At 42.5% G+C, this 20,896-nt stretch overlaps 1 protein-coding gene across 7 annotated transcripts in view; it reads left to right on the top strand.

The window, feature by feature from the left end:
- Positions 1-20,896, top strand: part of TSNARE1 (t-SNARE domain containing 1) — a 514,761-nt gene that overhangs the window by 299,350 nt on the left and 194,515 nt on the right. For all 7 annotated transcript variants that reach the window (XM_051612487.1, XM_051612488.1, XM_051612482.1 and 4 more), the window contains one exon: positions 10,623-10,695. In XM_051612487.1, coding sequence (XP_051468447.1) covers positions 10,623-10,695 — 73 coding nt within the window. The remainder of the gene's footprint in view (positions 1-10,622; positions 10,696-20,896) is intronic.

Raw genomic sequence — 20,896 nt, 5'->3', positions numbered from 1 at the left:
TTCTCTGGTTGGCGTGGCTTTTATTTTTACATTTTGAGTTCTACTTAATTTACATTCTCATGGTGTCAGGCTAACAAATTTCACCAACCCCAAGCTGCAACCTGCATCTGATTTCCAATGGATATTGGGAGAACCTTGCTTCTTCACTGAGTATTTTTATTTCTAGAATATAAAGGCCATGATGTCAGGCATTTCATTATCTCTAGTTGTGGTTTTTCTTTTTGGGTCTTTCATTGTTGTGCCATCTGATTACCCCATAAACATAAGTGAATTTACACCTTGGAACGGATTCCTTTATTCAACTCAAGGGAGATGGGACAGATAAGTTGGCAAAAAAATCCCAGAAAAACCTTTCTAGCACAGCAGAAAACAGAAGGAATGTGAGTTTCTCTCATATACTAGCCTGTGAGTACATGGAATTTGTTTCAAGTTGCACCAGGGGACGTTTAGATTAGATACTGGAAGAAACTTCTTCACTGAAAGGGTAATTAAACACTGGAACAGGCTGCCCAGGGAGGTGGTTGAATCACAATCCCTGGAGGTGTTTAAAGTGTAGATGTGGTGCATAGGAACATGGTTTATGCATTGGACTTGGTCGAGTTAGGTTAGTGATTGATACTAGGTTATGGTTGGAACTGATGCTCTTAAAGGTATTTTCCAACCAGAACAATTCTGTGATTCTGTGAATCTCTTTCATATACAATCCACGTGTTTGTTGGAAGTACAAGAATATTGATCTTTCTTTAGTGTTAAGTAGCTAGAAACTTGAGAGCAAAAGGTTGGATTTGTAGTGTGAGTTCAGATACTTTCTTCTGTAACTCTGACAAAAGAAATGCCTCACCTAAAGTAGTGTAAAGAATAAGGTGTGATCAGTCTAATGCATTTTTTGTGTTAGTGCTTCCAAATATGCATTATGACATCCCAGAAGCTCACAACAGCTCTGCTCACAAAGCACAGTAACATCAGGCACTGAGAAAAGGGAAATAAAAGTGTGGTATGTTCCCTTTTGGAGAGCAGAGCTGACGTTCTCCCTTGCACTCAGGAGAGCAGCGTTCTTCAGACGCTGTAGAATCACAGAAAGGTTTGGGTTGAAAGGGACCTTAAAGATCACCGAGTTCGAACCCCTTTGCATTGTAGGGACACCTCCCACTGGAGCAGGTTGCTCAGAGCCCCATCCAGCCTGGCCTTGAACACTTCCAGGGAGGGGGCATCTTCGTTCACTTGGTTTGTGAATCTCCCTTCAGATTTCCCTCTATGTGGGCAACTCACTCTCAGGGACTTTAGGAGTGTCTAGGGGATGAGAAGAGGGGTGAGGATGGAGGAAGTGAGATGCACTGCAGAATATGCACATGCTTTCCTCCGTCACAAATTATTTTTGAAACATTTCTTCATTTTCTCTGCATCTTGACTTTGTTTGCATAGTTCCTTTGCTCCCCAAACAGGTGTTGCCTCTTGCTTTTCTGATGAGAGCTCTGTCTGATATCAAACTATCAAGCCACTAGCTTGAAGGCAAAATGGAATTAATTCAGGGGTTTTTTTAATCAAAAGTAAGCAAGGCAAAAAAAATTTTTGTTGTGCTGGTTTTTTGTTTGTTGGTTTGTTTGCCTGTTATCAGAACATCTCAGTGTTCATGCTTATCTTGTACCAGAGTGTTTAGCCAGGAAAAAAAGCCTAAGATTTAAGGTCTGTTTTGTGCAACTGTAGACAAAAATAGGCTGTGTTTGTATCTCTGCAATCTGCTAAGCCTTAAATGCTCATTTAACACCTGGTATATATTGGGGCAAATTAGATCTTAAAATTATTAATGGATCTTTATATACAGTTACTATTTATACAGGTGGGGGATTGTGTGGTACACAAGAACACACGTGTGCTTGTGCCTGTATAAATACTCACACATACGTGTGCATGTTAAGTCATAGAATCATAGAAGGGTTAAGGTTGGAAGAGACCTTAAAGATCATCAGGTTCCAACCTCCCTGCTATCAGCAGGGACACCTCCCACCAGACCAGGCTGCACAAGCCCCATCCAACCTGGCCTTGAACACCTCCAGGGATGGGGCTTCCACAACCTTCCTGGGCAACCTGTTCCAGTGCCTTCCTACCCTCATGGGGAAGAATTTCTCCCTGATGTCTGTGCTTGGTTTGGTGGGATTTTTGGTAGTGGGGAAAGGGCCCCACGGGTGGCTCCGGTAAGAAGCTGAGAAGCTCCCCCTGCTCCAAAGCCAGCCAAAGAGGGACAACAGATGTGCCTCAGAATTAACATATGAAAGACCTGAGATAAGAGCTGAGCAGAGTGAACACTTGCAGAAGAGCTGTGCTGGGGAAGGAGAGATGCTGGTGGTTGGTGGGGAAGAAGGTGCTCAAGCAGAAGTTTCCTTGCAACCCATGGTGAGATGGCAGCTGTCCCCCTGCCCTCCTGAGGAACGTGGTGGAACATTTCCTGAAGGTGCCAGGAGGGGTGAACTTGATCACTGGACTTGGATTTTGTGGCCAGAGGATTTGCTGCCTGTGGACTCTGATTAAGCAGCTGTGGAAGCCCCCAGGCCAGAGGAGGTGCCTGTTCGCAAAGCAGCCGTGACTCTGTGGGAAGCCCAGGCTGGAGCAGCTCCGGACCTGGGGGGAAGGACTCATGAAGGAGAAGTTCATGGAGGACTCTCTCCCATGGGAGGGACCCCGTGGGGAAGCAGGGCAGGACTGTAAGGAATCCTTCTTCCTGAGGAGGAAGGAGCAGCAGGAACCAGCAGCCTGTGAACTGACTCTAAACCCCATCCCCATCCCCCTGTGCCGCTGGGGGGAAGGAGGGAGAGAAACCGGGAACAAAGGGATTTGGGGCTGGGAAGAAGGGAGGGGTGGGGTAACATATGCAAGCCCTGCTCTGTGTGTGTCTGTGTCCTGTGTGTGTTTGATAAGTGTGAAATTAAATGATTATTTTTTCCCCAAGTTGAGTCTGTTTTGCCCGGGACCTTAATCAGTGAAGATCCCTCCTTGTCCTTTGTCTCGACCCATGAGCTTTGTCCTCATCCCAGAGTGTGTGTGAGGGGGGAGTTGAGTGAGCAGCCGTGGGGCTGGTTGTTTGTTGTCCTGTTAGGCCCAAACCAGGACAATGGCTAACCTAAATCTCCCCTCTTTCAGTTTTAATCCATTACCCCTTGTCCTATCACCACCCTCTCTGGTGAAGAGTCTCTCCCCAGCTTTCCTGGAGCCCCTTCAGGCACTGGAAGGTGCTCTGAGGTCTCCTTGGAGCCTTCTCTTCTCCAGGCTGAACAGCCCCAACTCTCTCAGCCTGTCCCCAGAGCAGAGCTGCTCCAGCCCTTTCATCATCTTTTTGGCCTCCTCTGGACTTTCTTTAACAGCTCCATGTCTTTCCTGTGCTGAGGTCTCCAGAGCTGTACACAGTGTTCCAGGTGGGGTCTCACTAGAGCAGAGTAGAGGGGCAGAATCCCCTCCCTGGCCCTGCTGGCCCCATCTTTTTATTTATTTTATTTTATTTATTTATTCAATTTTTTTTTGGTCACATAGCTCTACAAACTGCTGAATTTATATGAAAATGTGGATGTAAATTAATTTGAACTTCAACATCATAGTGGCAAGAACTTTTTACATGATCTTTGATACTTTATTGTATGTCATATTTTCCCAAATATAAAAAACTTAAAACCAGAACTACTGATGACCTCATCCATTAACACATCTCCTCTTACCAGATCTAAAAGTCTAAAGGGCAAAATGTCTCTTCCTATCATTTGTATTATTATATTTCCCTCAGACTACAGTCCAGTTCTGACCTTCAGCACAGACTGGGAACAGATAAAACTCCCATGAAAGAAAAAACTTGCCTTAAACTGTTTTTGATCTCTATAAAAGGCAAACAGTGAGGGATATGGAGCACATGGGAGGTAGGGATAGCAATGCATGTTTGCTGGTAACGTGATCCAGATGTAGGGCTGTGAAACTTCAGAGAAAGGGTGTAGTGTGCGTTAGAAAGGGTGTGGTTAGTCGGTCAAGAGAGGTTCTCCTCCCCCTCTATTCTGCCTTGGTGAGGCCGCATCTGGAGTATTGTGTCCAGTTCTGGGCCCCTCAGTTCAGGAAGGACAGGGAACTGCTTGAAAGAGTCCAGCGCAGAGCCACAAAGATGATGAAGGGAGTGGAACATCTCCCTGATGAGGAAAGGCTGAGGGAGCTGGGTCTCTTTAGTTTGGAGAAAAGGAGACTGAGGGGTGACCTCATCCATGTTTACAAATACGTAAAGGGTGAGTGTCAAGAAGATGGAGTTAAGCTTTTTTCAGTGATGACCAGTGATAGGACAAGGAGTAATGGATACAAATTGGAGTATAGGAGGTTTAAGGTGAATATCAGAATTTTTTTTTTTTTACTGTGAGAGTGACAGAGCCCTGGGACAGGCTGCCCAGAGAGGTTGTGGAGTCTCCTTCTCTGGAGACATTCAAAACCCGCCTGGACACGTTCCTGTGTGATGTGCTCTGGGTGACCCTGCTCTGGCAGGGGGTTGGGCTAGATGATCTTTCGAGGTCCCTTCCAACCCCTAGGATTCTATGATTCTATGATTCTATGATTCTAGTGCAAAAGGTGAGGAAAACTTATTAACACATATCAGAGTAATGTGCTGTTGTATGTCCCCGCCCACCCCCACCCCAGGGGGAGATGACTCCTATCATCATCAACATAGGCTTTAAGACATGTCTTCAAATACCATATGATGGCTAAGAGGAGAGGAGTTTTCCAAGGTAACTGCCTGCCATCCCTACTCATGCTCAGATTGCTGCTGGTGTTTAGACACACACTGAGGTTGGTAGAGAAGGTGAGTTGGAGGTCTTATGTCCATATTCATTGAAGGAGAACATCAAAATAAATTGTAACCAAGTCTGTATCTAATCTGTGAGATGTCCATTAGAATGGACAAGTAAATACATTTCTGCTCTTCTGCTCTGGCCAGTCCAACTGTAGAAGTTATTTTTGCTGCTTCTCCAAATACGCAGATCGATTTGTTCTTCCCACCCCTCAGCCTTGCCCCATTCACTACAGAGAAATCTGCTAAAATATTTATCCTTAAGATAGCATGGTAGGTTGAATATGCCATTGAATTATTTCTCACTGAAGGCACAAGGAATAATTTTACTAGCTGACTGGTTCCACAATCTGTCTTTACTCATCCCTGTTGACCTGCCCTCTGCAATGGCTTCACCTCTGCCTGATGAGCTCATAGAATCATAGAATGTGTGGGGTTGGAAGGGACCTTTAAAGGTCATCTAGTCCAGCCCCCCCTGCAGTGTGCAGGGACCTTTTTGAATAGATCAGGTTGTTCAGAGCCTGGTCAAGCATGACCTTGACTGTCTCCAGGGAGAGGGCTTCCACCACTCTGGGCAACCTGTTCTAGTTCTTCACAACCCTCATTGTAAATAATTCTTCCTAATGCCTAATCTAAACCTACCCTGCTCTAATATAAGGGTATGGCCCCTTCTCCTGTCACTACATGTCCTTATAAACAGCCCCTCCTCAGCTTTCCTGTAGCCCCTTCAGGTACTGGAAGGTACTAAAAGGTCTCCCTGGAGCCTTCTCCTCTTCAGGTTGAACAACCCCAACTCTCTCAGCCTGTCTTCGTAGGAGAAATGTTCCAGCTTTCTAATCATTTTTGTGGCCCTTCTCTGGACTCATTCCAACAAGTCCATATCCCTTTTGTGTTGAAGATTCCAGAACTGGACACAACACTCCAGGTGGTGTGTCATAAGACCAGAGGGGAACGATCACCTCCCTCAACCTGCTGGCAACGCTCAAGGTATCTCACTTCCCACAGCCTCTCAATTTAGCATGTGGTGGACAGGAACACTGGTCAAGTTGAGTTTCCTGAGCCCGTTGTGGTAGATGCCAGATTAGCATGCTGAAGCTTGACACAACTGTGTTCATGATGCAGAGCAGCACTGCGCTGGTGGCGATGCCACTGACCACTGCGACAGCACAACCAAGAAGAAGAGAAACTCCCCACACTGGCTGTTGTGCAGTCTCAGAGGAGATCTAACTCAGTCTGTAACTGCTGTTCTGGAAAGCTTCTGCCCTCAAAACAATTTTCTGCTGGTCTGTTGTTGCTTAGGCTGAAGCAGTTTGATTTATAGAATGTCATTTTTTTCTCCCCAGCCATAGACAAGAGAAAAACATTTGTCGAAAGGCAGTTGCAGTGAGATTTAGTTTTTTGCCCATCTAGCAACAGACACATTTGTTCACATTTTATACATTCTTTTGCCTTTCTCTTCCTTCCCCTGTCTTGCAGAAGACAATGGGGAGAGACCGACACCATGCTTTGATTAGTCTTTCTGTGAATTCTGGATGTGTCCTGTGCTTTTGGGAAGGGATTTTCACCAGGGTGTGTAGTGATAGGATGAGGGGTAATGGTTTTAAACTGGAAGAGGGGAGATTTAGGTTAGACATCAGGAAGAAATTCTTTCCTGTTAGGATGGTGAGGCTTTGGAACAGGTTGCCCAGGGAGGTTGTGGATGCCCCTCCCTGGAGGTGTCCAAGGCCAGGTTGGACAGGACATTGTGCAACCTGATCAAGTGGAAGGTGTCCCTGCCCTTGCAGGAGGTTGGAAAGAGATGATTGTCTAGGTCCCTTCCAGTGCAGCCCCTTCTATGATTCTATGGTCTGTGGTTTACACATGATGAGCTATGATAGGAGGTGCCCAAGGGTGTTACAGATGGAAGAATGCTCCAGCAGCAGCTCAGTATCACTTTGGTAAAACGTGCCAGATGTTACAAAAGGTAGGGGGTTTTTGGCTTTGTTGTGTTTTGTTGATTTGTTTGTCATTTTTGTTTGCTTATTTGGGCTTTTGGGGAAGTTTTGGAGGTGTTTGTTGATTGTTTATTTTTTTGTGGTTGTTTTTTTTGGGAAGGTGTTTTGGTTTGGTTTGGTTGGGTTTTGGGATTTGTTTGGGGTTTGGGATTTGCTTGTTTGTTTTTTGGTTTGGTTTAGTTTTTGCCCCAAAGATAACAAGCACTAGGGTTTTGCTTTATTTTGTTTTGAAGTGTTTCCACATACAGAAATACACTCATGGATTTATATTACATCTTTCAGATGTATATATATAATATAATGTCAAATAATCCTACCATTTTAACCTAGTACTTTTCTGTTTAGTTTCCAAACTAACTTTCCCTAGTGAGAGTTACTCCTTCAGATCTTTAAGGTCTAAACCTCTTTCATTTCTCTGGCTTTATTATCTATGTCACTTGTTTATTGGCACTTCTCTGCTTCTTTTGGTCATCTTACTTGCTGCCATTATTTTTAGCCATCTCTATTTTTACTCTTGACTATTTTTGCTCCTTTTTGTTCCAGCTTGGATGACATTAGATCCTGTATACTAATCTGTATGATAGATTTCTCCTTTGGTGAATAAAAATAAATAAATACATATTTAGATGGAACAATTTAAACGTCTCCCTCTTCCTGCCAAATGTAGGGAGTTAATTGTGGCCAGACAAGAATAACTGATGTTGATTAAAAGCCAAGAAACTCCAGCCTAGGTGAATGGCAGAGAGAAAGCATTTTTGGAACAGTAGCTAGCTGTTGTTCTCCTGCTTTCTGTGGAGTCAAAGGGATTTATGAGGAGCTGTATTTCACTGTGGATTCTGCATAGTACAAGCAAACATGGGAAATCAAAGACAATCTGATTTTGCTAACAAACTCTGATGCCTGGCAAGTTCAGAGGTACTTTGTGATAGAGCTAACCTGGCAAGAAGGAACAGGAACATACAGGTATATTCCGTTGTGGAAGGTCTTAATTTCTGGCTATTTTTCTTCTATTTTTTCTTTTGTTTTGCTTACATGTATCAGGGACTTGGAAACTTCATATTGTCAGGTTAAATTATTCAACAGATTCCTTGCTGCAGGTCAGATTGCTCTGTGTTTTACAACTCACCCCTGTTTGTTTTTCCTTAAATACAGCAGTTGCATATTTTCCTTCCTCATAGCTCAGTGGCTGTTTATAACTAATGCATATTTGCTAAACAATAATTTTAAGTGTTGATGCAATGCTATGAAAAGGATCTAAACTCTGCAGCAGCAGATGGCTGTTTCATCCCAAGTACCTGGTTATAAATGGCACATCTGAAGCAGTGCTGTTCGTACACAACATTTCCTTTCTCATTCTCCCCTTCTCACCATAATACCTGGGGATCAGTAGGCAGGCAACCCAGCTCCTGGCAGTTAAATTAACTGAGGAGGGCCCTATGAGGAGTCAATATATCATCTGATCTTTCCTAGACTGAATTACGCACTTCTTTTATTCCAATGGAAAGGGGGATCTTATTAATGTCTATAAATATCTGCAAGGTGGGTGTCAAGAATGGGTCAGTCTCTTTTCAGAGGTGCCCTGTGATAGGATGAGGGGAAACAGCACCAAGTTACAACACAGGACGTTATAGCTCAACATGAAGAACAACTTCTTTACTATGAGGGTAATGGAGCCCTGGGACAAGCTGCCCAGAGAGGTTGTGGAGTCTCCTTCTCTGGAAACTTTCAAGACCTGTCTAGTCATGTTCTTGTGTGACCTGCCCCAGGTGTTCCTGCTGCAGCAGGGGGGTTGGACTCTATGATCTTCAGAGGTCCCTTCCAACCCCTATGATTCTATGATGATTCTATGATTCTATGATTCTATGATTCTATGATTCTATGCTTCTATTAAATACTTAGGGTGGGTTGTAAAATTGAATATATTGCAATAACCTCTACACAACCAAACATAACTGCAAAATACGATCATGAGGTTTAAGCTGCGCTCACTTAAAGCACTGGAAAGGAGCAGAACCAAACAAACCAGACTGACTTAAAGATAGAACAAATGTTGTTAATGTTGCAAGTAACAGAAACCGGAGACTGATGTCACTGGCAGTTTAGGCAAGAGAGACTAATGAGCATTCTGGGCTTTTTTATTATTATCATTTGTTTGCATATTTTTTCCTTAATCATCTTTTACTAAGCAGTTACATGGGAGCAGAACAACACATTAAAGTTAATTCTCAGTTCTTCACATTTTGCTAAACTTTAGCTTTCTCTTTTCAAATATCTTTTACCAGAACCCCAAAAAATCAGAACTAATTTCTCCTTGTTTCCTGGCAATGATCTAGTACCACAGTGCTCAAGTGCAATCTCAAGTCACTTAAACTTAATTGCTTTTACAAAACATTCTGCAGTATTTACAAGTTATGAATATTACCATACATAATTAAGGCTTCTTTATGCTTGACAAGTGAATGAATGAATTGCATTTTGTGATGCATTACCCAGTCTTTTCTGGGGTTTTTTTTGGTTGTTGGGGTTTTGTTTGTTTCATTGTGATTTTTCACAGATTTTTCAACCTTTTGTTTCTCCTGCTTCTTTAGTTATTCAACAATTTGATATATTCTAGAATTTACAGTGGGATTCCCAGACTTGATTGTAATTGTGTTGCATTATATGATTCACTGTCAAGCCACTTACATTCTCAAAACAAACTTCAGTAGAAGAGCATGGATTCATTTTACAGCACTTTCCAAATTTATCAGTGAGGAAGCTAAGTTCTTTAAAAGTGGGGTGGAAGCAATCAGACCTCGTGGCATGATGGACTCAAGTTGCAACAGGACCCACGCAGACAGATTAATTACTGAGCCAAAGAGCCTGTAGAGTCTGTCTGTGGAGATCCACAAAACCAAGTGGACATGATCCTGAGCAGCCTTCTCTAATTGCCTACTTTGAGCAGGGGTTTTGGACTAAATGATTTCCAAAGGTTCCTGCCAACATTACATCTGTGGTTTGTACAGTTTAACAGAATACATCCTCTTTGAGTGTCTCTTTTTTCTGCTCTCCTAATGTTGCCTTACTGGTAGTGCATTTAGCAGTATCTATGTTACTATGTCTATTATTGCTAGATTATTTTTTGTGTGAAAGCCAGTGTAATATAAAGTCAATTTATGCTCACTTTTTCTCTTCAACATGCTAAGTGTTCAGAAATGAGGGAAACAAACTCTCTGACAATTTATTGTGTTTAAACTAAGAACATTTCCATGCTAAATCTAGTTGTTTGGGGTTTTTTTCACACTTGAAAAATGTATGAAAGAATCCATTCATCAAACAGTTCTTTCCTTATTGCCTTGCCAGTAACATTTCAAATTCAGTAAGATTTTGATCATATTTCCATCAGTTTGTGAGTTGTATTTTATCAGATGGATACTATGCTGAAAGATGACCTCTTTCTGTGTAAGAATCCACACTCTCAATGGAATAGCCTACACTAAAAAAAAATAAGGTTTTTAGAAAAAGAAGGGTCTGCTGATGTTTTTATTGTTTGTTTTCTCTCTGAATTCTCCACAATTCTGAAAAGCAGTCATATAATCTGTTAATTTACTTGTTTCTTATAAAAAGTATGAGTCAACAGGCTGACTGAAATCCAGCAAACCATGGCTTTGTTTAAAGGAATTTTTAATTGAAGACTTAACCATTAAAACTTTTTTCTTTAAATTCTTCATAGAAAAGGCTTCTGGGTTTGTTTTTTCCTTGCAAAGCTTGACTGTGGAACATGCCTTTTCTTCTTGGACATTACTCAGTCACTATTAATGCTAGATTTCCTGTCCTTTCAGAGTGACATGTTGGATGTGAACCAGATCATCAAAGACCTGGCCTCCATGGTGCATGAGCAAGGAGACACAATAGGTAGGTAACACTGTCAAATTAGAGGCTTTATTACCCTCCTGCACTATTCCAATAAGATGTTGTGTGTTCCCTCGTGAGCAGCTGTTTGTTGATGCTGTGTTTATTTTTCCCATGTTTTGGGCACTTCTTACATCTGGTGATGTTTTGATCTGACCAGCTGCCCTCTGCAATAGACTTCTCATATTAAGGGTACTTATCTGGTGTATTTAACATAAAATAGAAATTGCAGTGAGATTAATCCGTTCCCTTTTGGCTGTAAAAAGGAAGCTGGAGAATATATAACATTAATTGGAAAGGCATCCAATTCTTCTCTTTTACCTGGAGCTGTAATTAAAAAAACAATATTAGTAGCAATTATTATGATTATCGATGGTGGTGGAGAAAATGAAGCAGCTTGCTTCTCCTAAGTGGAATTTTATTTCCACATTGTAGGGTGTGTCTGATTAAATTTTACAGTAGCCTAACATCATGGTGTGCTCACATGCCAACGAGTTGACCTCCTCTTGCTCTCCAGCTTCCAATGGCTGGCAGCCTGGTGAAGAAAACTTGGGAAAAGAGATGAGAGTAACTCCTGGTTTTCTCTTTATGAACCACCACTTGTGAACAGAGGGATAAAACACAGCAGATCAGCTCCTTTTAAATATCCTCTGACCCTTGTCTTTGTCACTGCTGTCTTCTAATGCAGCTAAGAACAGTTAGATTTTTTTTCTGTATCTCTTATTTTTCTTATGTGTGGCAATACTGTGTGGTGCATCAAAGGCAACTATTTCCAAATTTGAGATCTAATAGTCCTAACACCACATTGAGTGACCTAAACTTCAGAGAAGCAAGATTTTTTGAGCTATTTCTAGCCTGCAGTGCTCAGTTGGGGTTCTCACTGGTGTTCCTGGGATCTGGACCAAGTCCTAAGACAGCCATATATAGATCATAAAACGCAAAACTCTTCTCTGCTGTTTATTAATCACTCTGGATTTCTTTGCCAAGCTCATACCTTTGCAAGTTTCCATTACCATAAAACACCTCCTTTCACACTGAAATGAGCTAGCTGCATCCCACTGAGAAACACCACTCAGGTTCAAAATTGCACATTAAAAACGTGTAAATAAATATTATATCTAAACCCAACTGTCTTTTTTATTTTTTTTTAATTTTTTTGTTGTTATTTGTGCTTGTTTGGAAGCCTATTTTTGTACTTGGTTAACTTTGGAGCTGTTTTCGTCTCCTAAAAGCACATCAGATGTTAGTGCCTTGAGGGACATGACAATGTTCATCAGCTAACTCAAGATCCTTAGAACTCCTTTTCTTAAGGCAATATTTAATATTTTAAGATGTTGGCCAAGCATAGCAATGACCCCAGTATTAACTTGCCTGTGAGAAACAGTTAGACTAAGTAGGACATTGTGTCTTCAAACCAACATAAGGTTTCTGTTGCTTTTATATCAGACATATTCCTTCTTCCTCCTGTTTCACTGCAGTAGATTTTTAATAGTTTCTTCAGGAGTATCTTTTAAGTCTGACACCCAGGCGAGGTATCTTCTCAACCTTGTTGAAACGTCCCACTGTTTATCTTCTGACATTTGTATTACATGGAAGTGAGATGAGGAATCAGGAGGCAAAGGCAGTTGAAACCCCCACAGTGAAGATTCAAAAGCAACGACGATAAGAGACAGTTCTTTGGGAACTTTTGGGTTTCTTTTTTTGTTTTGTTTTGTGGTTGTTGTTTTTTTTGGCTGGTTGGGTTTTTTAATGCGTTCCTCTTAGATGCATTAAATGAAAGCTCTCTGTGTGTGCTAAGGAAAATAGACATCCAGGGAATGTGAGGTACACTCAGCAAAGTGCTGCCAGGTTTATAGAGCAAGCTACTCTCTGGTTCACCTAAGCTGGAGAGAACCAATGGAAAGAGCTTGTCTGGTCCATGCATGACACAGGCAGAGTATCCCGTAGTTGTTAAAATAACCTGAAAGTATTTTTCATGGCATGTGGACCACTTCCTTGAGGAACACATCCATAACACTGCCGAGGGTATAGAGCAATTTCTGTCTGTCCTGGTTTGAGCAGTTAAACCGTGACATTGTCCTGTAAGGAGGAGATAGATGAGGGGAAATGCAGACTCTGGGCAGCATATCTCTGTGACTTTTAGTCTTCAGCAAATAAACCACATGCCCATGTTCCCAGTCATGACATTTCTTTGATACAAATATTTAACTTAGCATTACCCTACCAATGAGTCCAAGCCCTGGAGGGCAAAACAAGCAAGTAGCTTTGGTAACCGTTGGATCAACAGACAGAGTCTGTGGAAAACAATCTTGCAGGAGCTCTTGGCAAAAGCATCCCCATAGAACTTCATCACATGGGTGCTGGTGAATAGAAAGGGTGTGAGAAGGAGGGCACTAGTAGGAGAAATGAATAATTGGCTGTGAAATCGGTGTTGGCAACATGGTTTGGGGTTCTATAACCACAGGACTCAGTTTGAAGTTAGCATCTGCTTGAGTGAAATGGGATCCACCTCACTAGGCAGGACAGAAGTATTTTCATCAGTAGGATGGCTGACTAGAAATGACTGGGGGAGGGACAGGGGACAATGTGGGAGGGAACAAGAGACAGGACTGCTGAGTAAAGAGCATGGATCTGTATGGCAGGAAGAATTCACAAAATCATCACAACGGGATCTGGGCAGGTTCACCTCTAGCACTTACATGTAGACAGCAAGGTGCCTTCAAGGCACCATTGTGGACAAATAACCCAAACCCTGTCCAGGAACTCAACATCCTGAGGTGCATCTCTCAAGTACCTGTACACTAATCCACAGAGTATGGGGAATAAACATGAAGAGTTAGGGATCTGTGTGAATTTGCAGCACTAGGATTTTGTTGAGATCATGGAGATGTGGTGGGATGCCTCCCATGAATGAGGTGTTGCATTGGAAGGGTACAGGCTCTTTAGAAAGAACAGAATAGGAAGACAATGAGGAGTTGCTCTTTATGTAAGAGAGCAGCTGGAGTGCATAAAGCTTTGCCTGGGGATGGATGAGGAGCTGATGGAGAGTTATGGGTCAGGATTAAAAACAGGACAGGCAAAGTGAATGAGACCCTCCGCAGATAGATAGGAACAGCCTCATGTCTGCAGATTCTGTTCCTCATGAGGGACATCAGCCACCCCAATATCTGTTGGAGGGACAACACTGCAGGGCATAAATAATTCAGGGGATTCTGAAGTGCGTTGATGGCGACTTTGGGAATCTGATGTACAAATGTCAAGATGGGCTGAAGAGGGCCATTTGCACTGCTAAACTTTGCTCTCATGACAGCAGAAGAGTTCTTCAGCCAAAGCATCCAAGGCAAGGATTAAGGACTTGGCACTGTGAGAAGTAAATGACATTGGAGGTGATTTCTAGAGCAACAGTCATTCCTTTCCATGCTCATAGAAGGCCACTCAACTGAACTAGAAGTGCCTCAACAGGTTGAAATATTCTCAGTATTTCATACTGAACATCACTACTGTACATGTGTCATTGGCCTTGCTGGGATAAAAATCATAGTTCCATGAAATCAGTTTTATAACTGGTGTTAGAAAGAAGGGAATCCTTAAATCCCCAGTTCCCCTGAAGGAAGCACCAACAGCACAGCTGCCAGTATTTGTGTTAGCACCTGATGAAGGGAAGTGCATGTTTGTCTACTTCTGTAGGTTTTGCTTTTTTTTTTTTTATTTTCTTGTAGCAGAGAATAAAGATGACCCAAATAAACACAGTTATTGCTGTTGTGTTGTTTTCTTTCCTCATAGCATATGAAACTGCTGTTCTTTTTGTTTCAGAAGAGCTGTTTTTTTCCATCCTACCTATGTACGTAAGCATAATAGTGATGCCAAAATAACACGCAAGATCTGCATCTCTTATCTAAGCTGCTCTAAGTCAACTTCCACAACTTCTATCACTGTTTCCAGCCCCATCACACTTCTCAAAGCCACAAGGAAAGACCAACATTGGGCTGAAAACATTTTACACTTTTAAAAGGCACGTTTCTTTCTCTGTCAGACAATTTTGGAACAAACTTTATTCCAGTGTATCTGTAAACTCCCCAGCTTCCTGAAATGGGAAGAGATCCCAAAATCACATACTGCCCATCTATTTTAAGAGTACAGGAACTCATTTACCAGTTCTCTACCTCTTTTTCCAGACAAAATGTATGCAAATCTATCTCTGCACAGCAAATCCCACTGACTGATAGAAGACCTCACTTACTTCTCAGCCTTTTTCTTCCATTACTTTTCCAGGCTTAGATCTAGGTGCTACTAAACTTTCTCTTCACTCTTGAAGTCTGGGCATATTATATTGGAAAATGAGAATCTGAAGAAACTTAATAACATGATCTAAAGTGGATGATCCCTCACTTTACAAACATAACTACACGGTATCTGTCAGGCTAGAGATCACTGACCTGCCAAGATAAAGATAAACACAGCAGTTGTTTCTTTCCTTCATTCTTGGAAGAACTTCCTGATGGTGTCAATATATTCAGTCCTGGAGCCCTGCTCATATTCACTGACTTACCACATTGTCACTTACTGCCTCATGATAACTAATATAAAAAACCTTCTTCAAAAGAAGCAAATATATTGCTTATTTTAGAACCTTTGGAATGTGGGGAGGTTCTAGGATGTTTTTTCTGGATTTTTTTGTTTCTTTGGTTGGTTGAGGTTTTTTTGTTGCTTTCTCTCCTGTGAAATCAGCTGAGCTTTGTTGCCTTTTTCATCACTCTTGCCTTGCTTTCCTGAAGGCTGATTTAACCTGTAGACACTTGGGAGTCAAAATGGCCCATGAACCCCCCTTCCACACAGTCCTCCTCCAGTCTGACTGCCTGAATGCCACAGCCAAGAGTCTTTTGTCAGATGCTCTGATGCAAACTGAGCTGGGAAATCCTTCAACCGGATCCTTAACTAAACTCTCCTGAGTTATGTGTCTCGGTTGGGACATTGGAACAAAATGAACACATCTGGAGAATTGTCCTTGAATACTTGAATGTAACAGCTTTAATACCTACCTTCAGTTGAATGTGGTCTGCAAAGTCTCTCATTTGGTTAAGGTTCCTAAGTGATCTCAGAGGAGGCTACTATGTGAATGGGCATTTTTATGTTCTTATTGGTTCCTGATGAATTGGGAAATCTTCTCTTGGCTCTCTTGCTTTTAGCCACTTGTTGAGACATGGAGTACAGAGCACAGCTCCTGCAGGAAGGGTATGCTGGAATGTTTCTGAGTCTGTGACAATCTGTTTCACTTCCCAAGAAACCTGCAATTCCTTTGTGCATCCTAGGTATACACCCTGACATCAGTTTGCTGTTGCGTTATCTAAGTCTAATGAAGCTTTGTTGTAAACCACTCCAGCTGCTGAAGTTGCATTGCATTATTACCCTTAATTGCCTTGTAGACAATAATTTTAAGACCACAGTTTTGTATACCACTGGTCTTGCCCTCCTTGTTTATCTGGGCTGCAGCAGTGATCGCCTCCACTGTCACTTTTCATCCTTGGCTTTGGACAGCACTAATGAGTCTGTAAGGTGCTCAGTTTCATGTGAGGCACAAGTTGATGAATGCTGCTACCACTGAATTCTTGGAGTCCAGTGTGGGCTTCCATGATCTCTGACAAATCTTACTGAAGATAATAGGTAGCGCACAAAAAACGCTTGAGCTTTTGTCCTTATTCCCAGTTTCTGATCTCTGTGAATGTGGTTTTTGGTGTCCTCTCTTGTTTTCACATTCACTCTTGTGGGCTTTCACATTTAGCTCTATTGATGACAGTGCTGGTAAGAGAGCACATGCAGGTTTGTAAGGAAAAGAGTAATGAGTGACTCACACAATCACAGAATGTTAGGGTTTAGAAGGGACCTCTGGAAATCATGGAGTCCAACCCCCCTGCCAGAGCAGGACCCAATCAAGGGTAAGTCACTCAAGTGCATCCAGACAGGTCTTGAAAGTCTCCAGAGAAGGAGACTGCAGAACATCTCTAGGCAACCTGTCCTAGTGCTCTGTAACCCTCACAGTAAAGATGTTCCTCCTCATGTTGAGGTAGATCTTCTTATGCTCAAGTTTGAATCCTTTGCCCCTTGTCCTGTCACAGGGCACAAGTGAAAAGTTGTCCTTTCCTTCTTGGTGTCCAGTCCTCATATATTTATACACATTAATTAGATTCCCTCTCACTCTCCTCCTTTCCAGACTAAACAGCCCCAGGTCTCTCAGCCTTCCCTCATAAGGCAAGTGTTCCAGTCCCTTATTTATACTCGTAGCCCTTTGTTGGACTCTCTCATGTAAATCCCTGTCCCTCTTGAACTGGGAAGCCCAGAACTGGATGCAGTACTGTAGTTGAGGTCTCACTAGGACTCTACACTTGCAAATTTACTAACACCTAAAGATTTGTCTTCTGTTCTGTGTTTAACCCTCATCATGTGATTGGGTGGGTACAGTTGAAGTTAATGAGCCAGCTAATTTTGTACAAGAAAAGGCTTTTCCTTTCCTGAGGTTTATTGCCACCAATAGGATTCTTCTCACACCTAATTTACCTGTTCAGTGCTTAAGTCATGTCACTAAGCACCACATCTACATTTCTTTTAAACACTACCAGGGATGGTGACTCCACCACCTCCCTGGGCAGCCTGTGCCACTGTCCAACCACTCTTTTGGTAAAGAAATTCTTTCTAATATCCAGTCTAAACCTCCCCTGGTGCAGCTTCAGGCCATTTCCTCTTGTCCTGTCATTATTCACTTGAGAGAAGAAGCCAACATTCGCCTTCCTACAGCCTCCTGTCAGGTAGCTGCAGAGGGCAATGAGGTCTCCCCTCAGCCTCCTCTTCTTCAAGCTAAACAATCCCAGTTCCCTCAGCCTCTCCTACTAGGGCTTATTCTCCAGAACTTTCACCAGCTTGGCAGCTCCTCTGGACATACTTCTGCACCTCAATGTCTTTCTGGTAGTGAAGGGCCCAGAACTGGACATAAGATTGGAGATGTGGCCTCACCAGTGCTGGGTACAGGGGCACAATCACCTCTGCTCTGGCTGGCCACATTATTCCTGATGCAGGCCAGGATGCCATTGGCCTTCTTGGTTACCTGAGCACAAGTTAATGGGATCTCTTGCCATGATATAATATTCTTCTATGTGCAAGTTTTGGAGCATTAAAAATTAGAATTTTGGATTACCCAAAGCCATATGAGAGCATCCTATGGGAGCTATGGATATTTCAGACAGATAACTGAGAGTGTACACCAGAAAATGAGTCACAAAGTCATCAGGGTTGGATGGGACTTCTGAAATCATCTAGTCCACCCTCCTGCTAGAGCAGGATCATCTACAGCAGATCACAGAGTAATGTGTCCAGACAGGATTTGAATGTCTCCAGAGAAGGAGACTCCACAGCCTCTCTGGGCAGCCTGTTCCAGTGCTCTGTTACCCTCACAGTAACAAGTTTTTCCTTATGTTTCACTTGAATCTCCTGTGCTCCAGCTTGTGCCCCTTGTCCTGTCACTGCACACTGGGGAAAAAAAGACTGGCCCCATCCTCCTGACATCCCCTGTAGACATTTATAAGCATTGATGAGATACCCCCTCAGCCTGTTTTCTCTAAGCTGAACAGCCTCCTCAGACTAAACATTCCCAGCTCCTTCAAGTGTTCTTCATAAGATTGATTCTCTAGGCCCTTCATCAGCTTTGTTGCCCTCCTCTGTACTCGATCCAGCACCTTGATGCCTCTCTTGAATGGAGGTGCCCAAAACTGGACACAGTATTCCAGATGCAGCCTCATCAGGGCAGAACAGAGGGGGAAGAAAATCTCCTTTGACTATTGACTACACTCTTCTTAATGCACTCCAGGATGCCATGGGCCATCTTGGCCTCAAGGGTACATTGTTGGCTCACGGTCAGCCTGTTGTCCACCAGAGGCCAAGGTCCTTCTTCATGGAAGTGCTCTCTTGCAGATCACCCCTCAGCCTGTACTGATCCATGGGGTTGTTTCTCCCCACATGCAGTACTTTATATTTGACCTTGCTGAATTTCATTATTTCTCCCTGCCCAACTCTCCAGCATGTCCAAGACACACTGAATGGCAGCACAGGCTTCTGGTGTCAGCCACCCTTCCCAGTTTTGTATCATCAATGAACTGAACAATGAGGTCAGAGGCTGTACTGTGCACCTTCAGGAAACTCTTCATAGAATCATAGAATCATAAAATGGCTAAAGTTGGAAGGGACCTTACAGATCATCAGGTTCTAACCTCCCTGGTATGAGCAGGGACACCTCCCACCAGACCAGGCTGCACAAGCCTCATCCAACCTGGCCTTGAACACGTCCAGGGAGGGGGCATCCACAGCCTCCCTGGGCAACCTATTCCAGTGCCTTCCTACCCTCATGAGGAAGAATTTCTTCCTAATGTCTAACTTAAATCTCCCCTCTTTCAGTTTAAACCCATTACCCTTTGTCCTGTCACTGCCCTCTCTGGTGAAAAGTCCCACCCCAGCTTTCTTGTAGGTCCACTTCAGTACTTCATATGCTGACTCTTTTCCTGTGGTAAACACCAGTAACTTGGAACCCCTTGTCTTTGTAAAAATGAATGGTGAATTGCTTTGCATCTGCTAAAATGGTAATATTTCTGCATTCTGCCATTTAGCACCCAGCAGATGATACAAGGCTCCTTATTCTCTGGTAGAATGTGCTATTTTCCAATAAATATACGTAGGACAATGTTTGAATTTTAAATCCCTGGAAGATGTATCCTGTCAGGCATGGTAAACCTCTGGCAGGGTGATACCATTTCTCAGCACATACATATGTAGCAGATACTTGACATTTCTAAGATGCATCTCAAGGACAGTATAAATCACTCAGGAGCTGAAGTGGTGTAAATTTATGCTGGTTTTTGGCCATTGCCTTATAGCCACTTTTATTCATACAGACTATGTCTTTGGGCTGTTGGCTGAAGGAAACCAGCAGGAAGAGCTGGTTACAACATTTTAGGGTAGTTGAAATAGTCTTTCCAGACCTGCCTGACACATCAGGGTGAGTGGTTCTTCAGTGCCTCAGTCCTTACCTCTGAGGGTCATGGTGTGTTACCACGTGAAAGATACTTTTTCTTGAAGGAATAACCATGGCTCCTGATGACTCATGGAGCTGCAAATTGTATTTCATTACACCAGTCCATGCCAATGTGACCCATTTAGCCTTAGTTTAGCATGTAGGCAAGATTATGTAATAAATCCTCTCCTGTGTGGAATTTATGACTTGACATTTACACTGAAGTTGGTAAATGACCAACTCATAAGCCATTTTAAGCTTCACTCTAGAAGAACTGCTATAGTTTTCCTTCCCCTTAAAATCCACAGTTGTGCCTATGAAGAGCCTGAGGGTCTTTTTTTTGTGTAATGAGACTCACTTAAAACTCTCAAATTAGAATGAGCAAATTTCTTTGTCATGTTGAAAGCAATTTGACCCAAAATCTGGCTTTTAATTAGGAAATAAACCTTTACACATTACCAAAAAAAATCTCTTTTTTTCCCTTTTAGGTTTTTTTTGGTACTTCTTAGTACATTGCACTGATTATTTTTAGTCTAGAGATAAAAGAGGGCTAAGCTTATTAAAGTGCTAAAAATAAAAACATACCATGAAACCTGAAGGGGCCCATTTTGGTTACTGCCAAGTGGGAGCATTTTAAAATTCTCACTCAAAAGCTCACCTTCCTCTCTTTCAAGCAGTTTTACTGAAAAAAGCTGCCTTGTGAAACCAGCCCATTGTTGCTGCTATAAAACCTGAGGTCATACAACTGGTTCCTTGATACATGAGGACAAAAATCCTGCTCCAGTCAATGCCACTCCAGCAATTTGACATACAAGACTCCTGTTGGTCATAAGTAGGACTTGATCTCAGAAGACAGGTAAATAGGTTTGAAAGACACCTCTTAGAGTCATCATGATTTCTGTCTCTGTGTGACAAAAATAAAATCATATCAAATTACAGCTGAAAGCTGGTGAGCTGTGTCACCTTTACTACTGCCATTGAAAGGATGTGTTTTAGCTGGAAAATCAGAAATCTTTTTTTCCAATTCCTTGGTGCATTTCTTTGCAACCACCATCTGCTTTGGTGCAGCCCTGTCCCTCAGTTTAATAAAGTGGTGATCACATTGCCTTAAGGTTTTTGTTTGTTTTGAAACAGTCCAGTAAAGTTGTCATC

The sequence above is a fragment of the Apus apus genome, chromosome 2 (genome assembly GCF_020740795.1).
Source record: "Apus apus isolate bApuApu2 chromosome 2, bApuApu2.pri.cur, whole genome shotgun sequence".
Classification (NCBI taxonomy): Eukaryota; Metazoa; Chordata; class Aves; order Apodiformes; family Apodidae; genus Apus; species Apus apus.
Note: the sequence above shows the minus strand (reverse complement) of the source record. Positions and strands in the feature narration are given on the sequence as shown.